Source organism: Raphanus sativus, chromosome 9, assembly GCF_000801105.2.
Source record: "Raphanus sativus cultivar WK10039 chromosome 9, ASM80110v3, whole genome shotgun sequence".
Classification (NCBI taxonomy): Eukaryota; Viridiplantae; Streptophyta; class Magnoliopsida; order Brassicales; family Brassicaceae; genus Raphanus; species Raphanus sativus.
The window spans coordinates 17594005-17609175 of record NC_079519.1 but is presented as its reverse complement, the minus strand read 5'-3'; the positions used below and the strand labels follow the sequence as shown (position 1 = coordinate 17609175).

Sequence of the window (15171 nt, the reverse complement as noted above, 5' to 3'; positions counted from 1 at the left end):
TGGCCCCTCCCAATTAGTTCCAAGCTTGCCAGCCTTCCACTCCTTAGTGTTCTCAAAGACTTTTCGAAGAACGAGATCACCTTGTTCAAGAGGGCGCGACTTCACCTTCTTGTTATAGTAGCTCTCAATCTGATGTTGGTAATTCTGGATTCGGAGCAGGGCTTGATCACGGTGTTCTTCGATTGCATCAAGGGCGTCGAGTAGCATACTTTGGTTGAGCTCGACGTTCTGGGGCATTCGGGACCTGCGGAGGCTAGTGACATTGACTTCTGCGGGAGCCATCGCTTCAACGCCGTAGGCCATGGAGAATGGAGTGCACTTGGTTGCGGAACGTGGCGTTGTGCGGTGAGACCAGAGGACGCCGTCCAACTCGTCGGCCCAGCAACCCTTTTTTAAGTCGAGTCGTTTCTTCAATCCATCAATGATTGTACGGTTAGACGACTCAGCTTGGCCGTTACTCTGCGGATATCGCGGTGTCGCGGTGTTCAGGCGGATCCTCCACTTATCGCAGAAGCTGATGTGAGATGAACTGCGATCCGTTATCCGTCACAATCTCGTAAGGGAGGCCGTGGCGGCAGATTATGTTGCGCCAGACGAACTTTTGAACTTCCTTGTCGGTAATGTTGGCGAACGCTTCTGCTTCGATCCATTTGGTGAAATAATCGGTGAGGACAAGGACGAAACGCTTCTGTCGTTAATTCGGCATTGGTCCGATGATATCCATTGCCCAACGCATGAAAGGATACGGTGCTGTAAGGGTGCGAAGCTGCTCGGTGGGACAGTGGATCGTGGGCGCGTGTCTTTGACACTTGTCGCAGCGTTTAGCGTAAGATTCGCAGTCTGTGTTGAGAGTAGGCCAGTAGAAGCCTTGACTTCGAACTTTAAGTGCTAGAGCTCGTCCTCCGGAATGATTACCTGCCGCGCCTTCGTGATTTTCAGCCATGACCAGTCGCGTTTCGTCACCTGAAATGCATTTCAGGAGGACCTTGTTGGCGTTCCAACGGTGTAGTTCGCCGTCGATGACGACGTAATGGGCACTGCGGGCCTTCAGTCTTCGCGCTAGCCACTTATCATCTGGAAGGTTGCCGTGTGCTAGGTAGTTGATCAAATCGGTACGCCAATCGGGGGTCTCGTCTGATGAGGGATCGGTGTCCATATCGGCTGTAACAGCTACCCCAGAGACAGAGGAGGTACTCGCGCCTTGTGCCGTTATGTTGGGGCTCTCGATCCGATGAATGGGAATTGTCCGCTTGATCTGATCGTGTAGCTTGCTCCCAAGGGCTGCTAGAGCATCAGCGCAGACGTTCTCTCTTCTCGGGACTTTGGTAAGTTCGAAAAATTCGAAGTCTTTCGTGAGGTCCTGAACAAGCTTGAGGTAGGCGTCCATCCTCGCATTGTGAGCATCGTACTCGCCGTTATATTGACTGGCGACGAGCTGAGAGTCGCAGTAGGCACTGAGGCGTTTGGCTCTGACGGTTTTGGCGAGACGTAATCCTGCGAGGAGGGACTCGTACTCAGCCTCGTTGTTGGAAGCGGGAAAGCCGAAACTGAAAGACTGTCTTATCAGTTCGCCGGTTGGGGATTGAAGCTGAACGCCGGCGCCGGATCCTTTATTGGTTGAGGAGCCGTCGACGTGCAGAATCCAATTGCGAGATGACACGGCCAGATCCTGCTCGAGTTCGGGTGTGAGTTCGATCAGGAAGTCAGCGAGGACCTGGGACTTGGCTGCTGTTCGGTTCTTGTATACGATGTCGTGCTCGCTGAGCTCCATCGCCCATTTCGTTAGCCGCCGAGAGTGGTTGGCGTTCTGCATGATTGTTCGGAGAGGTTGATTGGAGAGAACTTCAACCGTGTGAGACTGAAAGTACGGGCGGAGTTTCCTCGCTGAGTGTACCACTGCAAGCGCCATTTTCTCGAGGGTGGGATAGCGGGTTTCGGCTTCGGTCATGCTTGCTCGTGTAGAAGATCGGTTTTTGCTCCCCCCGATCTTCGCGTATGAGCACGCTGCTGACGGCGATAGGTGTGACGGCAATATAGAGGGTGAGAATGTCACCAGCTTCTGGTTTCGAGAGTACTGGAGGAGTAGTCAGATATTGCTTGAGTTGGCCAAAGGCCTCCTCGCATTTGTCGTCCCAAATGAATCGTTTGTTTCCGCGCAACAATTCAAAGAAGGGAAGGCACTTATCGGTAGATCGCGAGATGAACCTGTTGAGCGCTGCTATTCGGCCAGTGAGGCGTTGCACTTCTCGGCTGTTCTTGGGGCTTGGGAGATCGAGGATCGCCGATATCTGTTTGGGATTAGCTTCGATACCCCTCTGAGTGACGATGTATCCAAGGAATTCGCCGGACATAACGCCGAACGTGCATTTAGCCGGGTTCAGTTTCATGCCATACTCGTTGAGTGTTGTGAAGCAGTCTTTGAGGTGCGTGAGATGATCCTCGGCTCGGAGCGACTTGACCAGCATGTCGTCGATGTAGACTTCCATCGTCGAACCTAGCTTGTCAGCGAACATGCGGTTGACAAGGCGCTGGTAGGTGGCTCCCGCGTTTTTAAGACCGAAGGGCATTACCTTGTAGCAGTAGGTTCCTCGATCTGTTATGAACGCCGTCTTCTCGCGGTCCATGAACGTCAAGAGGGCGTTTCCGGCAGTCGACTCGACTAAACGGTCTATGTGTGGGAGAGGGAAGCTATCTTTTGGGCAAGCCTTGTTCAGATCCGTGAAGTCGACACAGACTCTCCACTTTCCGTTCTTCTTTTTGACGACGACAGGGTTAGCGAGCCAGTCGGGGTATTTGACTTCCATGATTGAGTCGGCGGCGAGCAGGCGGTCCACCTCGTCGTTGACTGCCTTTGATCGTTCAGGTCCTAGTTTCCGGCGCTTTTGGCGGATAGGCTTAAAGGTGGGATCGACGTTTAACTCATGAGAGGTAATTGCTGGGTCGATCCCTTTCATGTCGGATGTAGTCCAGGCGAAGGTGGAGACATTCTGACGGAGAAACTCGGTGAGTTGCTGCCGCATATCGTCCGGCAGGGATGCTCCGATGCGGATCACTTTGCTATGGTCAGCGACGTCGAGGGATACGTCGATGACCTCTTCTTGCTGGGGAAACGCCTTCTGTAAGGGGTTTGAGACGGTGTTAACATGCGAGGTTTGTCGCTGAAGTTTTATGGTTGCGATTAACAGGTCTCGAGCGGCTTGCTGATCGCCCCGCAACGTTCGGATTTTGCCTTCTGGTCCCGGGAACTTGACGCACTGATGGTAAGTCGATGGGATCGCTTGCATCGAATGCAGCCAAGGCGTGCCTAGGATCGCATTATAGGGGGCCTTAGAGTCGACGACCGAGAATTTCACGGTCCGTGTTGTGCCGCATGCGTACACCGGAAGGCGGATTGTGCCGATCATGGCTTCGGAGGAACCGGTGAAGCCTGTAAGGGAGCGGGATGACGGTTTCATACTTCCCGTATCGACGCCCATCTTATCGAGTGTGTCTCGAAAGATCAGATCGACCGAGCTGCCAGTGTCGATGAGGATTTTGGTGACCTGACAGTCGCCGATTCCGAGTTCGACGAGGAGGGGGTCGTTGTGTGGCATGTGGATGCCAAGGGCGTCGTCAGGCGAGTAAGTGATTTGATGATCGTTCTCGGGTTTTGTCGGCCACTTACGCGAGGAAGTTGCCTGGCGACGGTAGTCTTTAATGGATCTGACGGAATCACCGCAGGGTGGGGATCCTCCCATAATAACGTTGATGACGGTGTCTTTGCCTTGGTCAGGATGCTGAGTTCTAGAGACGTTGAGCTTTTGTCGAAGATCGGAGTACAGGGGGCGATCGAGCTGGCTTCGCAAATCTGGTTTCCTGGAATTGAGCTTTTCTCGCAGATCCACGGGGCGGGTCTTCACGGGGCTTGGGTTATTTAGTCGGCGAGTCTTTGAGGAGTTGATCTTCTCGCGGAGATCGGGGGCATGATTGACCGCGTCTGTCGCTGGTTTCTCCTTCCGCTTGAGGATGTTCCGTAGATCGCCAAGTGATGGGCGGCTCAGCTGAGCGCGCAGGTCTAGAGGAGAAACTTGTTCAGGTTCGTCGCTTGGGGAGTCCGGTTGCGTTAGGACGACGTTGATGCGTCTTCTCGCTCTCGGAAGTTCATGATCGCCAGTGCCCTTGGCGGGTCTCGTGAAGACAGTCTCGACTCGTTGCCGGTTTCTCGGTGATTCCTCGTCGCTAGACGAGTTACCCTTTTCCGGGGATGCTGGAGCTGCTTCTTTGGGCGTTGCTCGCCTCTCTTGCTGAGGGGCTTTACCTTGCGACTTGCTGGTTTTCCTGTCTTTGTTCTTGCTCCAACTCGCCGGTCCTCGGGCCCTAGGTTTCGGGGGTTCGATTTCGAGTTTTCCGTTCTCGACAGAGGAAAGAAATTGCTCGAAGAGCGTCTTACATTCCCTGGTGTTATGCGACTTAGCGTTGTGGTAATCGCACCATTTCTCGGCTCCCGGGGGCCGAGAGCTCACTGCTGCTGAAGAATCCGGCGGTTTTCCGTCGGTTTCGCGGTTGTAAACGTTCCATCTTTTCTCGCGCACAACAGTCGTTGACGCCGGGGAGATTTCTTCGTCAACAGCGTACACGAAATTCTTCTTTTGGGCTGCTCGGTCGCCTGATGAGTGTTGTCATGGCTCATGTCGACTATCTGCGTTCTTCGCGCCGGTTTTGTCGGCTGTTGCAGCTTTAGACGCGTTTAGCTTGCCTATCAGGGCCTTCGTGTCCTCTTCCATGCGGATAAAGTTATGAGAACGCGCGATGGCGTCAGAAAGAGACGTCGTGGGGTTCCTGTAGAGGTCATCGCGGAAAACCGAGTGGACATACAACGTGTTTTTAAGCGCGGCGACCGCGACGCTGTCGGGTAGGACGACCTTCGAGACTATGGCTTTGAACTTCTCCATGAAGCTGCGCAGGCTTTGGTCTTTTCCTTGGGCAAGGTTGAAGAGATCAGATACCGTCGCGTCTTCTTGAGTGAACATGATGTAGTTCTTCAGGAAAACGGACGACAGGTCGTGGAAATCTTTAATAGAGTTCTCAGCGAGGCCCGTGAACCAAGTAAGGGCCGGTCCTTTCAAGCTTTCAACAAAAAGTTGACAGTAGCTGGCGTCGCGTTCTTCGTCGGAGAAGTTTGCACGGCGCACTGCGATGTTGAAAGACGTGATGTGAGTCGTCGGGTCGGTGAGACCTTCGTACGTCGGTAGTCGGAGCTTCTCGATATGTCGTAGTCTGACGCCGGTTATCGCCGGGGAGAATGGTGTTCGGAGGGTGTTTGCCAGAACACGTTCTATCTGCGGCGCAGAGGTGGTGACGCAGTGTATCTTGGAGTTGATATCTAGGAGCGACTGTTTGAGCGCTGCTACTTCGCGAGCCATCTGTAGATCTGGATTCGCAGGGGTGAAAGGCGCGGCGTCCGGGTTAAGAGTACTGGGAGGAGCGCCGTGACTTGTCGGGTTAGCAACTATGTCACTTGCGAACAGTTGCCTGCGGATGGTGTCGGTGGCTGCGTCTGGAGCACCTGCGAGAGGAGCGAGTAGTGCTGCGATTGCGGCGATTTGCTCGGTAGCTGCTTTTTGGGCGGCGTCTTGTCGGGCAAAGCGCTCCATGATGGTATCAACAAATGCGGGGGCTATCGGGATAGCCGTGACTGGGGTTGGACCCGGCGCGTCGTGTTCGTCGCCGGAAGTGGAACCTTCGGGGTTCTGACTCATCTTTGCTAATGTTACTTTGCTAGCCCCACGGTGGGCGCCAACTGTTAGAACCGAGTTCGGTCGAAACTAGTAAAGAGAAGACGAAGAACTCGTCTGTGGGTCTAACAAAGACGTTTTATAGATGGAGATATCAGGAACTAGTTACAGAGTAAGTGTAAAGAAAGAGACAAAGCGGAGCTCGAAGAGCTAGCCGGGAAACGATACAAAATAGCGGATAGAGAGGAGTAAAACCCTAGATCTAGCCGCCTTGTGAGTGTGTAAAAGTGTGGATCCCCCTCATGTCGTTTCCCCCTTCCCTTTTATAGGCTGTCTCTGCCTGTTCGCCCTAGTGTTCACCGACCTGGATGGGCTCCTATCGATGGGTCGGCTAAATGGGCTTTAGTCTTCTGGTCGCGTAGTCGACTAGAAGCGGCTTACTTGGGCCGTTCTCTCGGCCCATTTCTATACCCTAGTCCCTTAGATCGACGGGCCATGTGTCGCTGTTCGCCAGGCCTAGGAAGGGATGCGATCCTCCTCCTACATAAACCCTGGATACTCCAACTAGAGTTGGAAACATGAACCTGAAAACTTTCACATGCAACAAAGAGCCAATTGTGAGTGCTACAGCTGTAAACATATATCATGCCACCTTACCAATGGATGACAATGACACGACTAGATACCCAGACACAAAGATACATGAGGTGGCATTAGCCGAGGAATCGGCAGAGATGACTTACATAGAAGAAGTCTTCTCAAAGAAGTTAAAGGCAGTATGTTAGTTGATCGAACGACTCTGAAGCATTCTCCACCGATCCGGAAGAGCGCCCTCGATTCCTACGCAACCCCTTTCGCAGAGGAAAACGACATGATCAAGATGTGAATAAAAGTTTGTTTTTCAGAATAAGAATGTATGACAAGACTAGTGATCTGAATAAACACGTGGCCTAGTATAGACAGAAGATGCTTACAACAACAATCCAAAAGGAGATCGGAGAAGCTATTACTCGTAAAGTTTTAGATCAACTCTTATAGAACCTGCACTGCAATGGTATATCAACATGTCTAATGGGTCAATACCCTCTTTGGTGGTTTTGACCAATAGAGCAATTCATGAGCAGTACAAACCTGGAAAGGGCGGCTGATAATCTATATGAGATCCTGCAACAAAACGCTGATCTCATGCGTAGCTATATAGCTATTCATCCATGATGCCTTCAAGAGAGGCATGCTACTCATGGTGATTTATACAAGGTGTTAATACCAGTGCAAAACCATGAATGATATTCTATCTCGTGCATGGGCACAAGTGAAATGGGAGGCGGATACATCATCTTAAATGAAGCTGTCACAAAAGAAAAATCTAGAGTCATAAGGAATGAGAAATGCAGAAAAGATGATAAAAGCTATAATAAGTCAGACAAAGCAGTAGAAGGAAAGAACAATGGGAGACATCATCATTGACCCATAGAAAAAGTTGAAATGGTAAATCTAAGATATGACCTACCAAAGAAAGAAATTACTTTAGCAAGAAACCGGTCCCATGAGTAAAATGTCATATACCCAAAAACATACTTGGAGAAGATCACCAGGTATAGTCCTGGTAATATTAGAGAAACCACCTTCAGGAAGAGGACTTTTGTCCAGAGGGGACACATGAGTTTTCAAGTTGGCCAATACCTTCATCAGGCTAACAAGAGACTTAGAGCTATCAGGATATTTTTTTCAAGATCTGGTAGCCATCACCACTCTTTCTGATTTTGTGTTTGGTCCCGATCGAGGTCCCTAGTAATCACCACCTCATCCTCAGAGATGGTTCCGCTCAAGGATCCTTTCTTAATACATCATCTACATGAATTTCTTGTAAGAAGCAAGAGCATCGACTTCTGTAATTCATGGCATGTTCCCCGAAAGCAAACCAGAGAAGCAAATGATGAAATCCCTAGTGAAAAAATAAGCATGCATAAAGATCAAAACTTACCTAAAAGACTTCTGCGCTCTAATACCTTTTGGCTCACTAAAAAAAGGAATATGCCGCAGCTTGAGAGGAAATTTCACTACTTGGGGAATGGATTTTTTTAATCTTTAATGGCAATAGGATCGAGACTTTAACAGAGGCAAAACAAACAAGTCAGTCGACAACTATCACTAATAAGACAGAAGTGCATCCATGTACCTACCAGCAAAACTCCATAAGATAGTAAACCAAGTAGATTCATAAAGGCATATTTTTAAATCCACTTATTTTGTAAAGCATGAACCTTTATGTCTATTTTTGGAAATTTTCTACGATGGCAAATGTAAGACCCGACCCTGGAATTCTCATTCCAACCGAACCGCGGACTTACCTAATTTTTATTTCTTTGATTCCGATTTTAAGTCCAATATTTTTCTAAGTATATTTCAAGGTTTTGAGGATCATTCATTCATGTATAAACAATCAGAAACGAATAGGGGCAAATCGACATTTTATAACTAATAAACATGTGATCCATACAAAGTATTCAGTTGCATACTAGCCAAACATAAGTCAATCAGTTTGCACAATAGGCTATCAAGAGTTCATTCCTACACGGATCTACCCAAACACCACACATCCTTCCACGGCTAGAGTCCTCATGGTTCCTTAGCTTTACCATAGTCCAAGTCAGTGCCTGAGACCATATTTAGATCTCTATCTAATAAAACCAAAAAAATTATATAAATTCCCACATCGTATTACATCTAATGTGATCTAACCCATCGCTTCACACCATAGAGAATCCAACCATGGTTAAGTCCGGCCATGGGCCATGGACATCATTCCTGAACCGGCCAAGGCCTTGATTCAGTGTTACCATGTCTGAATCATCAGACTCGATCATAAACAAGAAGAATAGAAGCCAGACAGTATGTAAAATGGAGATGGGTGAAACCGCTAAAACAAACCGGACCATACACACGAACGGATCAACCGCCAGCTATGTCCGATGGTTCATGGTCCACACCACTCACCTTAGGCGTACGCTCCCCTGGGGCCACGTCCTTCTCATTCTCCTTCTCCTTAGCCTTCTGCCTCGTATCCATCTTCACACGCCTTACTCTCCCACGGACTGGTTCTTGCCGGAAAGAATAAAACACCACCACACACGGTTGGTCTCGTACCGCCGGTCTCCCTTTCTCTCTTTCTTTCTCTCACAATTTTCCAGAGTTTTCCCTAAGGAAATTGATGCCCATTTCGATCCCAAAGCCTTGTATTTATAGAGAAAGGCGCGCCCAACCGCCCATGGGCAAATCGGATGACCGGATGGCCGAACAGGTGATAATTGTTCCCTTTGCACCCTTTCGCCTATAAATCACCTCTAACTGCCCCTTTGCCAGTTAACTGAATCGACAACAAGACCAAATATCATTTCCCAAATCCTTGGTCCGTTCGTTGTGCACGCGGTCCCATCGTCCACCATGGATGGTCGGTACGGTCTGGTAAGCGCTAGGACCCGACCACATTGGTTCGAACCCAAATACTCCACCAGGCTGAGATAATCTAACCACCAGCTTCCCCAGCTGAGTGAGCTAGTCCACCAGCTCCAGTGAGCTGACCAACACTTAGTGAGCTACCTTCAAGCTTGACCTAGCTGAATGAGCTTGACCTGGACCTCGTCCAGCTTCCGGATCACTCTTCCAGCTACATTTTCTTTCATCCGTCTCATTCTGGTTAAGTTTCAGTTGCCTGACGCCCTTAACCATCCTTTTGGACCATGATATGCTTGTCTTTAGCTCAAGTGAGCGTCTCTTTGCACTATGGTCCGTCCGGACGATCACTTCTAGGATCGGAGACTGTGGGAACCGAAATTCACACCGTCGATTTTAATGAATAAAAATGGAGGAAAGCCAAGTTAACCCGACTTTCCCTGAAGGTCCGGATTCTCTGCGATAGCCAACGACAAGTGACCGAACAAATGCGGAAAATATAGAAAGATAACAAAATGAGTTTTACGGAAAGTAGATCTATATTTCGAATTTGCGTAAGAGCATTGCGATTATTACAAAAGACTGTAAGAGCTTCGGCTGCGAGAACGGACAACGATATTCCTAGTTCTAGCCGCCTAAGACCTTAAACCTAATTGAGTCGCAGCTCGATAACAAAAGACGAAAACCATACGAACAAGGTTTTGTTAAGATTTGGGACTGGACCTTATTAAAGGCTGCATACGTACCCCTTTCGAGGATCAAGTCGGACGTAGTTCAGTTAGAAAGAATTGAACGAGAGATCGAACAGCATGTGCTGGTTCGTCTAGTATGAGCGTTGGTCATAGAAACATGCATGTCGAGAATAATTCGTAGGGTTTCTATGTGCGGAACTCTAAGTAAAAGAATTGTTAGATCCTTCCGAGAGGAACAGAGGTCTGCGGACAAGATACAAATAGATCAAGAGGCGGCTAGACGTTCTAGGTCCTTCCTTGCTTGTCTAACCACGTAAGTTCTAAGTTCTCTAAGCTTGCAGGAGTTCTCTAAGTCTAAAATCTCGGATCCCTTTTTCTTCTGCTCCAGCCTCCTTATATACATGTCTAGGTCGGTGGCCCTTTTACTCTTTCGCCTTTGGGCCCAAGTTTATCTCTTTTCGGGAATATTCCATTTTTCGTCGATCTCCATAATTATCTTCGGACTTTTACATTTATCTTCGGAAACTTGACATTTATCCTATTTTTGGGAAATAGGATAAACCGTCATAGCTTTATTGAGCCTGAATCCTTAAAACCGTAAGTGAGTCCGTAGGCACGTTTTAGGCCCTTGGCCGTTTATACGATTTCTCAGAAAATTTTTCTTTCTCGTAAAATAAACCGTATTGTTTAAAGAATCGATTTTCAAGTCAATCGTTTTTGTTTTACACGATATACTTTACGAGAAAACAAACCTTCTCAGTTTTAGTCGTAAAACTTCGACGATAATTTCGATCGAGACGAATCGAGAGACACTAGGTCCGTAGCTGGGACGACACGACCATAAGAAAGACACGTGAATTGATCTAAGTTGGTCAGGCCGGGATTAGGTCGAGTACGCCCGCATCGGGCAACCGTAACCGCGTGATGGTTGCGTGCCCTCGGAACCGCGTGATGGTTGCGTGCGCCGGGCGCCCGGAACCGCGTGATGGTTGTGTGCGCCGGGTACCCGGAACTGCGTGTTGGTTGCGTGCGCCGGGCGCCCGGAACCGCGTGATGGTTGCGTGCGCCGGGCGCCCGGAACCGCGTGATGGTTGCGTGCGCCAGGCGCCCGGAACCGCGTGATGGTTGCGTGCGTCTTGTTTCTTTCGTAAATTCTCAACGGAAACTCCGATTGAGGCAAAACAAAAGCCAATTGATCTAGACTCAAAGGAGAACAAAGTAGCTTGTTCTAGGTCATGTGGCCATGGGCGAGCTGGCCCGCATGATGGTTGCACTTGCCGGGCGAGTGCAACCGAGACAGTGACTTTGTTCTCTTCGTAGAATCTCAACTGAAATTCCGATTGAGGCGAAACGAAAATCATTTTGATCTAGACTCAAAGGAGAACAAAGGAGCTTGCCCTAGGTCAGGTGGCCATGGGCGAGCTGACCCGCGTGATGGTTGCACTCGCCGGGCTAGTGCAACCGAGACAGTAACTTTGTTCTCTTCGTAGAATTTAAACGGAAATTCCGATTGAGGCAAAACGAAAGCTATTTTGATCTAGACTCAAAGGAGAACAAAGTGAGCTTGTCCTTGGGCGAACTGGGAAGACTGAGCTCACCCCATGGCAAGTTGACCTGGTAAGACCAAGCTCCGACCTCCTTTCGTTTTGCCCTTTGTTTCCCGAGAGTTGTTCGTTGAATAGATTGGATATTCTAATTTGCGAACGACGTCGTATGAAATTCTTTCAAATTGTACAAGACTTTTTATTCCGAGAAATACTTTTCGGGGACTTTCAGACATTGATTCCGTCATGACTGATTTTGACCCCAACAGAGACATGACAGCATAACCACTTCTCAAGTGGAGGAAGAATCTGTCCTCGCCAACGCTTAAAAGAGCCAGGTAGTACGATAAAAGGATTTCATTCACCGAAGTTAAAATATCAAACTCTACGAAGTTCTGGATCGCTATGAGTGTCCTCAGTGTAAGAAGGTATATATGGGCAAGCGAGATTTTAAAATAGTTAGAAATTTTGGCTACCATCACATGGATCCTATCCATGAAACCGGCCTTAAAGAACACCTCGTACACTGTTACCTCCTCCACTTTGGTGTCGATCAACACATGGTCTTTTGTGAAAATCCAACTTATTTTTTTTCAACTCCAATTATCTTCAAGCTCCAAAGTGTTCCAGAATTTTCAACCTTGTCCAAAACACATCTAAACCTACAATGACTCATAAAGACTCAAAATATATATAAAAGAATCTAAAGGAGGACTTATATTATGGTCAAAAATCCTTAAAACTATAAATATCAAATATCAAAAAATTTACCATCCAGTCCGGCTATGCATTATTTATACCAGAAGACTCTAATCAAATACGTGGTTGTGTGCCCACAAGGGCATGCCTTTTGATTAAATACGTTAATCAAATCATGAGTCAGTTTAGCCAATTTGGCCACAGAGGCCTCATGCTCAACGAGCTAAAAAGACCTCGGTCTTTTAATGGTCATGTGCTTTTGTGACAGAGCATCTTCAATAAGGTTGATAAACGGATCAGGCCATAACATCTTTGGTAGCCTTGGAGGAAACGTCTTGCTCCTTGAGCCATAAGGAACTTGCTGCAAAGGTATGATTAATGTCATTCAATAATCACAAGTTCTTTTCCGACTTCCAACATGAACTTGGAATATAAATGGAAAACTGTTGAGGATTTTTTAAACCAGGAGAACATCCTCCTGGATAAAGTAGAACACCTATCTCTCGCCTCCTGCTACTGGCTCTCGGGTCGCACGTTCTTCCTATTACCTCTGAGCTGAAAAGGAAAACTTATATATAAAAGAAAATCTTTACAGATCTCACTCTATGGTCGTAAATAAACTAAATCTCGCATAGGGCTACATATAAAAAGGAATTCAATACCCTAAAAGAGGGGGGGGGGGGGTGGGGAGGTGGAGGCAACCTGAAACACTTTTGACTAAGAAAAAACGCAACTAGAATTAGAGTTATACACCAATACGTTATGCTCTTGCTCCTAAGATCTACAAAACACTAATTTTGATCTCTTTGATTGCCTCGATTGATTTTCACGTACTATCACTAAGAACTTTACATTATTTTAGCCTTACAAATACCATTTCACCAACAATTGTTTTATTAAAATTTAACATGCAGTGTTAGGGGGAAATAAAGTAGGTTTCTTGTAATACTACGGAAACAAGAAGTTAATGAAGTAAAGCCAAAGGAATAGATCAAAGAAAATGTTTTGTTGATCAATAGCGCATGAGTACAATGTATTGGTTCAAAACCCCTATTTTTAGCTGCATGGTTTTATAGTGAAATGTGAATAATTTTTGATCCCCCTCATTACGATTAGGTGTCCGTTTATAGGTCATGTACTAAAAATCTAGGTTAGATCCTTCAATATCCTGAGAATTTTCCTCTAGTAGAAGTTTTAAGTTTTATTCGGAGGCAAGAGGAAAACGTGAACAAAAAATCGTTTAAGAAGACAAAGAAGTTCAGTGTCTGATCTAAGCAGGAGGATTTGATTTGTAGATTAATTATCCATAACAGCTTTCCCCTTATCTTCCAGATTCATGTTTGAAATCAGGAGAAAACTTGTGCCTTTCAGTCGACCAGGATCATAACTTCACAACAAGTTTTTGGATGGTGTGAGGATCATGACGTCACTTCTTGGAGTTTATACGGGTTATTGCAGCCTTAACCGTATGGATCGGGAGGTGATGCGTCATGACGAAGTCAGATGATGATAGAAGAGACTGGGATGTCTTAAGTCGCTTGGCACATAGTTGTGTATAATCATGTGATATTGATGGACTTGTGGTTCTGGAATCGCATTACAATGATCCACAAATTCGTTTTGTGGCACATAAACTAAGTGATGTGTGGCCTTGCACATGGACTTGCAGTTTATAGGAGTCGTATGGTCTAAATGGCGCATAACCGGACCAGATGGTAGACTTTTCGATATGCTTCGTGAGAATTGTGTCATCCTACTTAGAATCAGGAGATCGTAGCCTATCAGTAGGTAAACTTGTGGAATGCTACAATGGGCAGAGACCTTGGTCCGATTGTTGATGATCTTATAATATAGCTCGAACCGCTAGGGAGGATCATCTTTAAAATTTGTTATCATGTCGTATAGGAAGCACCCCAACCCGGAAATCTTTGAAACACACATGAAAATTTCTAAATAAAAGATCAAGTCAAATTTTATCAGACGAACATGATAAATACTGCAACTTTATAAATGAAACACAAGACTAAGTATTAAAACATGTAGTTTACAGTAAAAATATCTTTTACAAAACTTCTCAACATTACCCAAGTTCAAAACACCTTTGCCCCGATGGTCTTTATAGCCTTGCGCTCCAGTCCACACAATCATACCTGCATTGCAAAAGAGGCATGAGTATCCAAAATTACTCAGTGAGGACGCTCAAAACCTCCCACATGCAACTCAATAATCAAGTAATCAAATTCCACGTTCCAATCTAACAACCTAGCAGTCATTTTCTATCAACCTAACAATTTGTTTCCATCATTACTTAGCTATTTTTCATGTTACTTATCAGTGTTCATGCATCTGAAACTAACAACCTAACATCCTGCTCACCACTTGCTCTACTTGTCCTGTTTGTCGATCAACCTCCTGCCGAAGCCAAACCTGCGACCTTAGCAAAACCTGCCGCCGTAGCCAAACTTACGGTCATAGCCAAACCTAATGCTGTAGCCGTATCTGTGACCTGTCGGTCCATTTTGATATGTAGCCAACCTGCGGTCGAAGCAAACCTGCGGCTAAAGCCAACATGTGACCCAAAGATTCATAGCAGCCAAAGCCAATATATGCTTGACCCGGGGGCCAGATGAAGGCATTGCAGAGGAAGTTCTCCGTGGCATATATTATAATTCTGCCTTCTTCAGCCGTTTGGAGACTTCCTTATAGAACATTTCTGTTATAATTAGTGAATTTCAGCTGTTACTGGTTTTTTTAATATGAGCTTTCAAGTGCTTCTTCTGTGGTTGTTGTTTTATATAGAGAGAAAATCATGTAGATTAGTTGAGAGATAAAGAGTCTAATATCTCTTTGGGGTCAAACAAATCTCAATGTTCTCTTCAAATTTCTTACTACTTTTTTAATCTCTTTCCACTATTTTTCTATATTTTTTTACTGATTGTTTTTCTGTTGTCTCTTATTTCATTCATAAATAAAAATAGCTCCATGTGGACCTCACATCTTCCTCTATTCAAAATTTTCGACCAATGAAATTATTACATTTCCACTTAACCATTTCTAATTAATAATATC

The 15171-nt window shown here is 46.5% G+C and overlaps 1 protein-coding gene across 1 annotated transcript; it reads right to left on the bottom strand.

Annotated features, from left to right (window-relative positions):
* Positions 1-1844: 1844 nt before the first annotated feature.
* Positions 1845-5009, bottom strand: LOC108824849 (uncharacterized). Its single transcript, XM_018598225.2, has 2 exons — positions 4736-5009; positions 1845-4645 (listed from the first exon to the last, which is right to left on the bottom strand). The coding sequence occupies exons 1-2, from the start codon at positions 5007-5009 to the stop codon at positions 1845-1847; spliced, it is 3075 nt and encodes a 1024-aa protein (XP_018453727.2).
* Positions 5010-15171: the final 10162 nt, after the last annotated feature.

What these genes read in the sequence shown, in the direction of transcription:
- LOC108824849 (XM_018598225.2), bottom strand. Translation starts at nt 5,009, where the DNA reads ATGTTCACTCAAGAAGACGCGACGGTATCTGATCTCTTCAACCTTGCC. An exon ending in GGACACGAAGGCCCTGATAG is followed by an intron (nt 4,646 to 4,735) that starts GCAAGCTAAACG and finishes AACACTCATCAG; the next exon opens with GCGACCGAGCAGCCCAAAAG.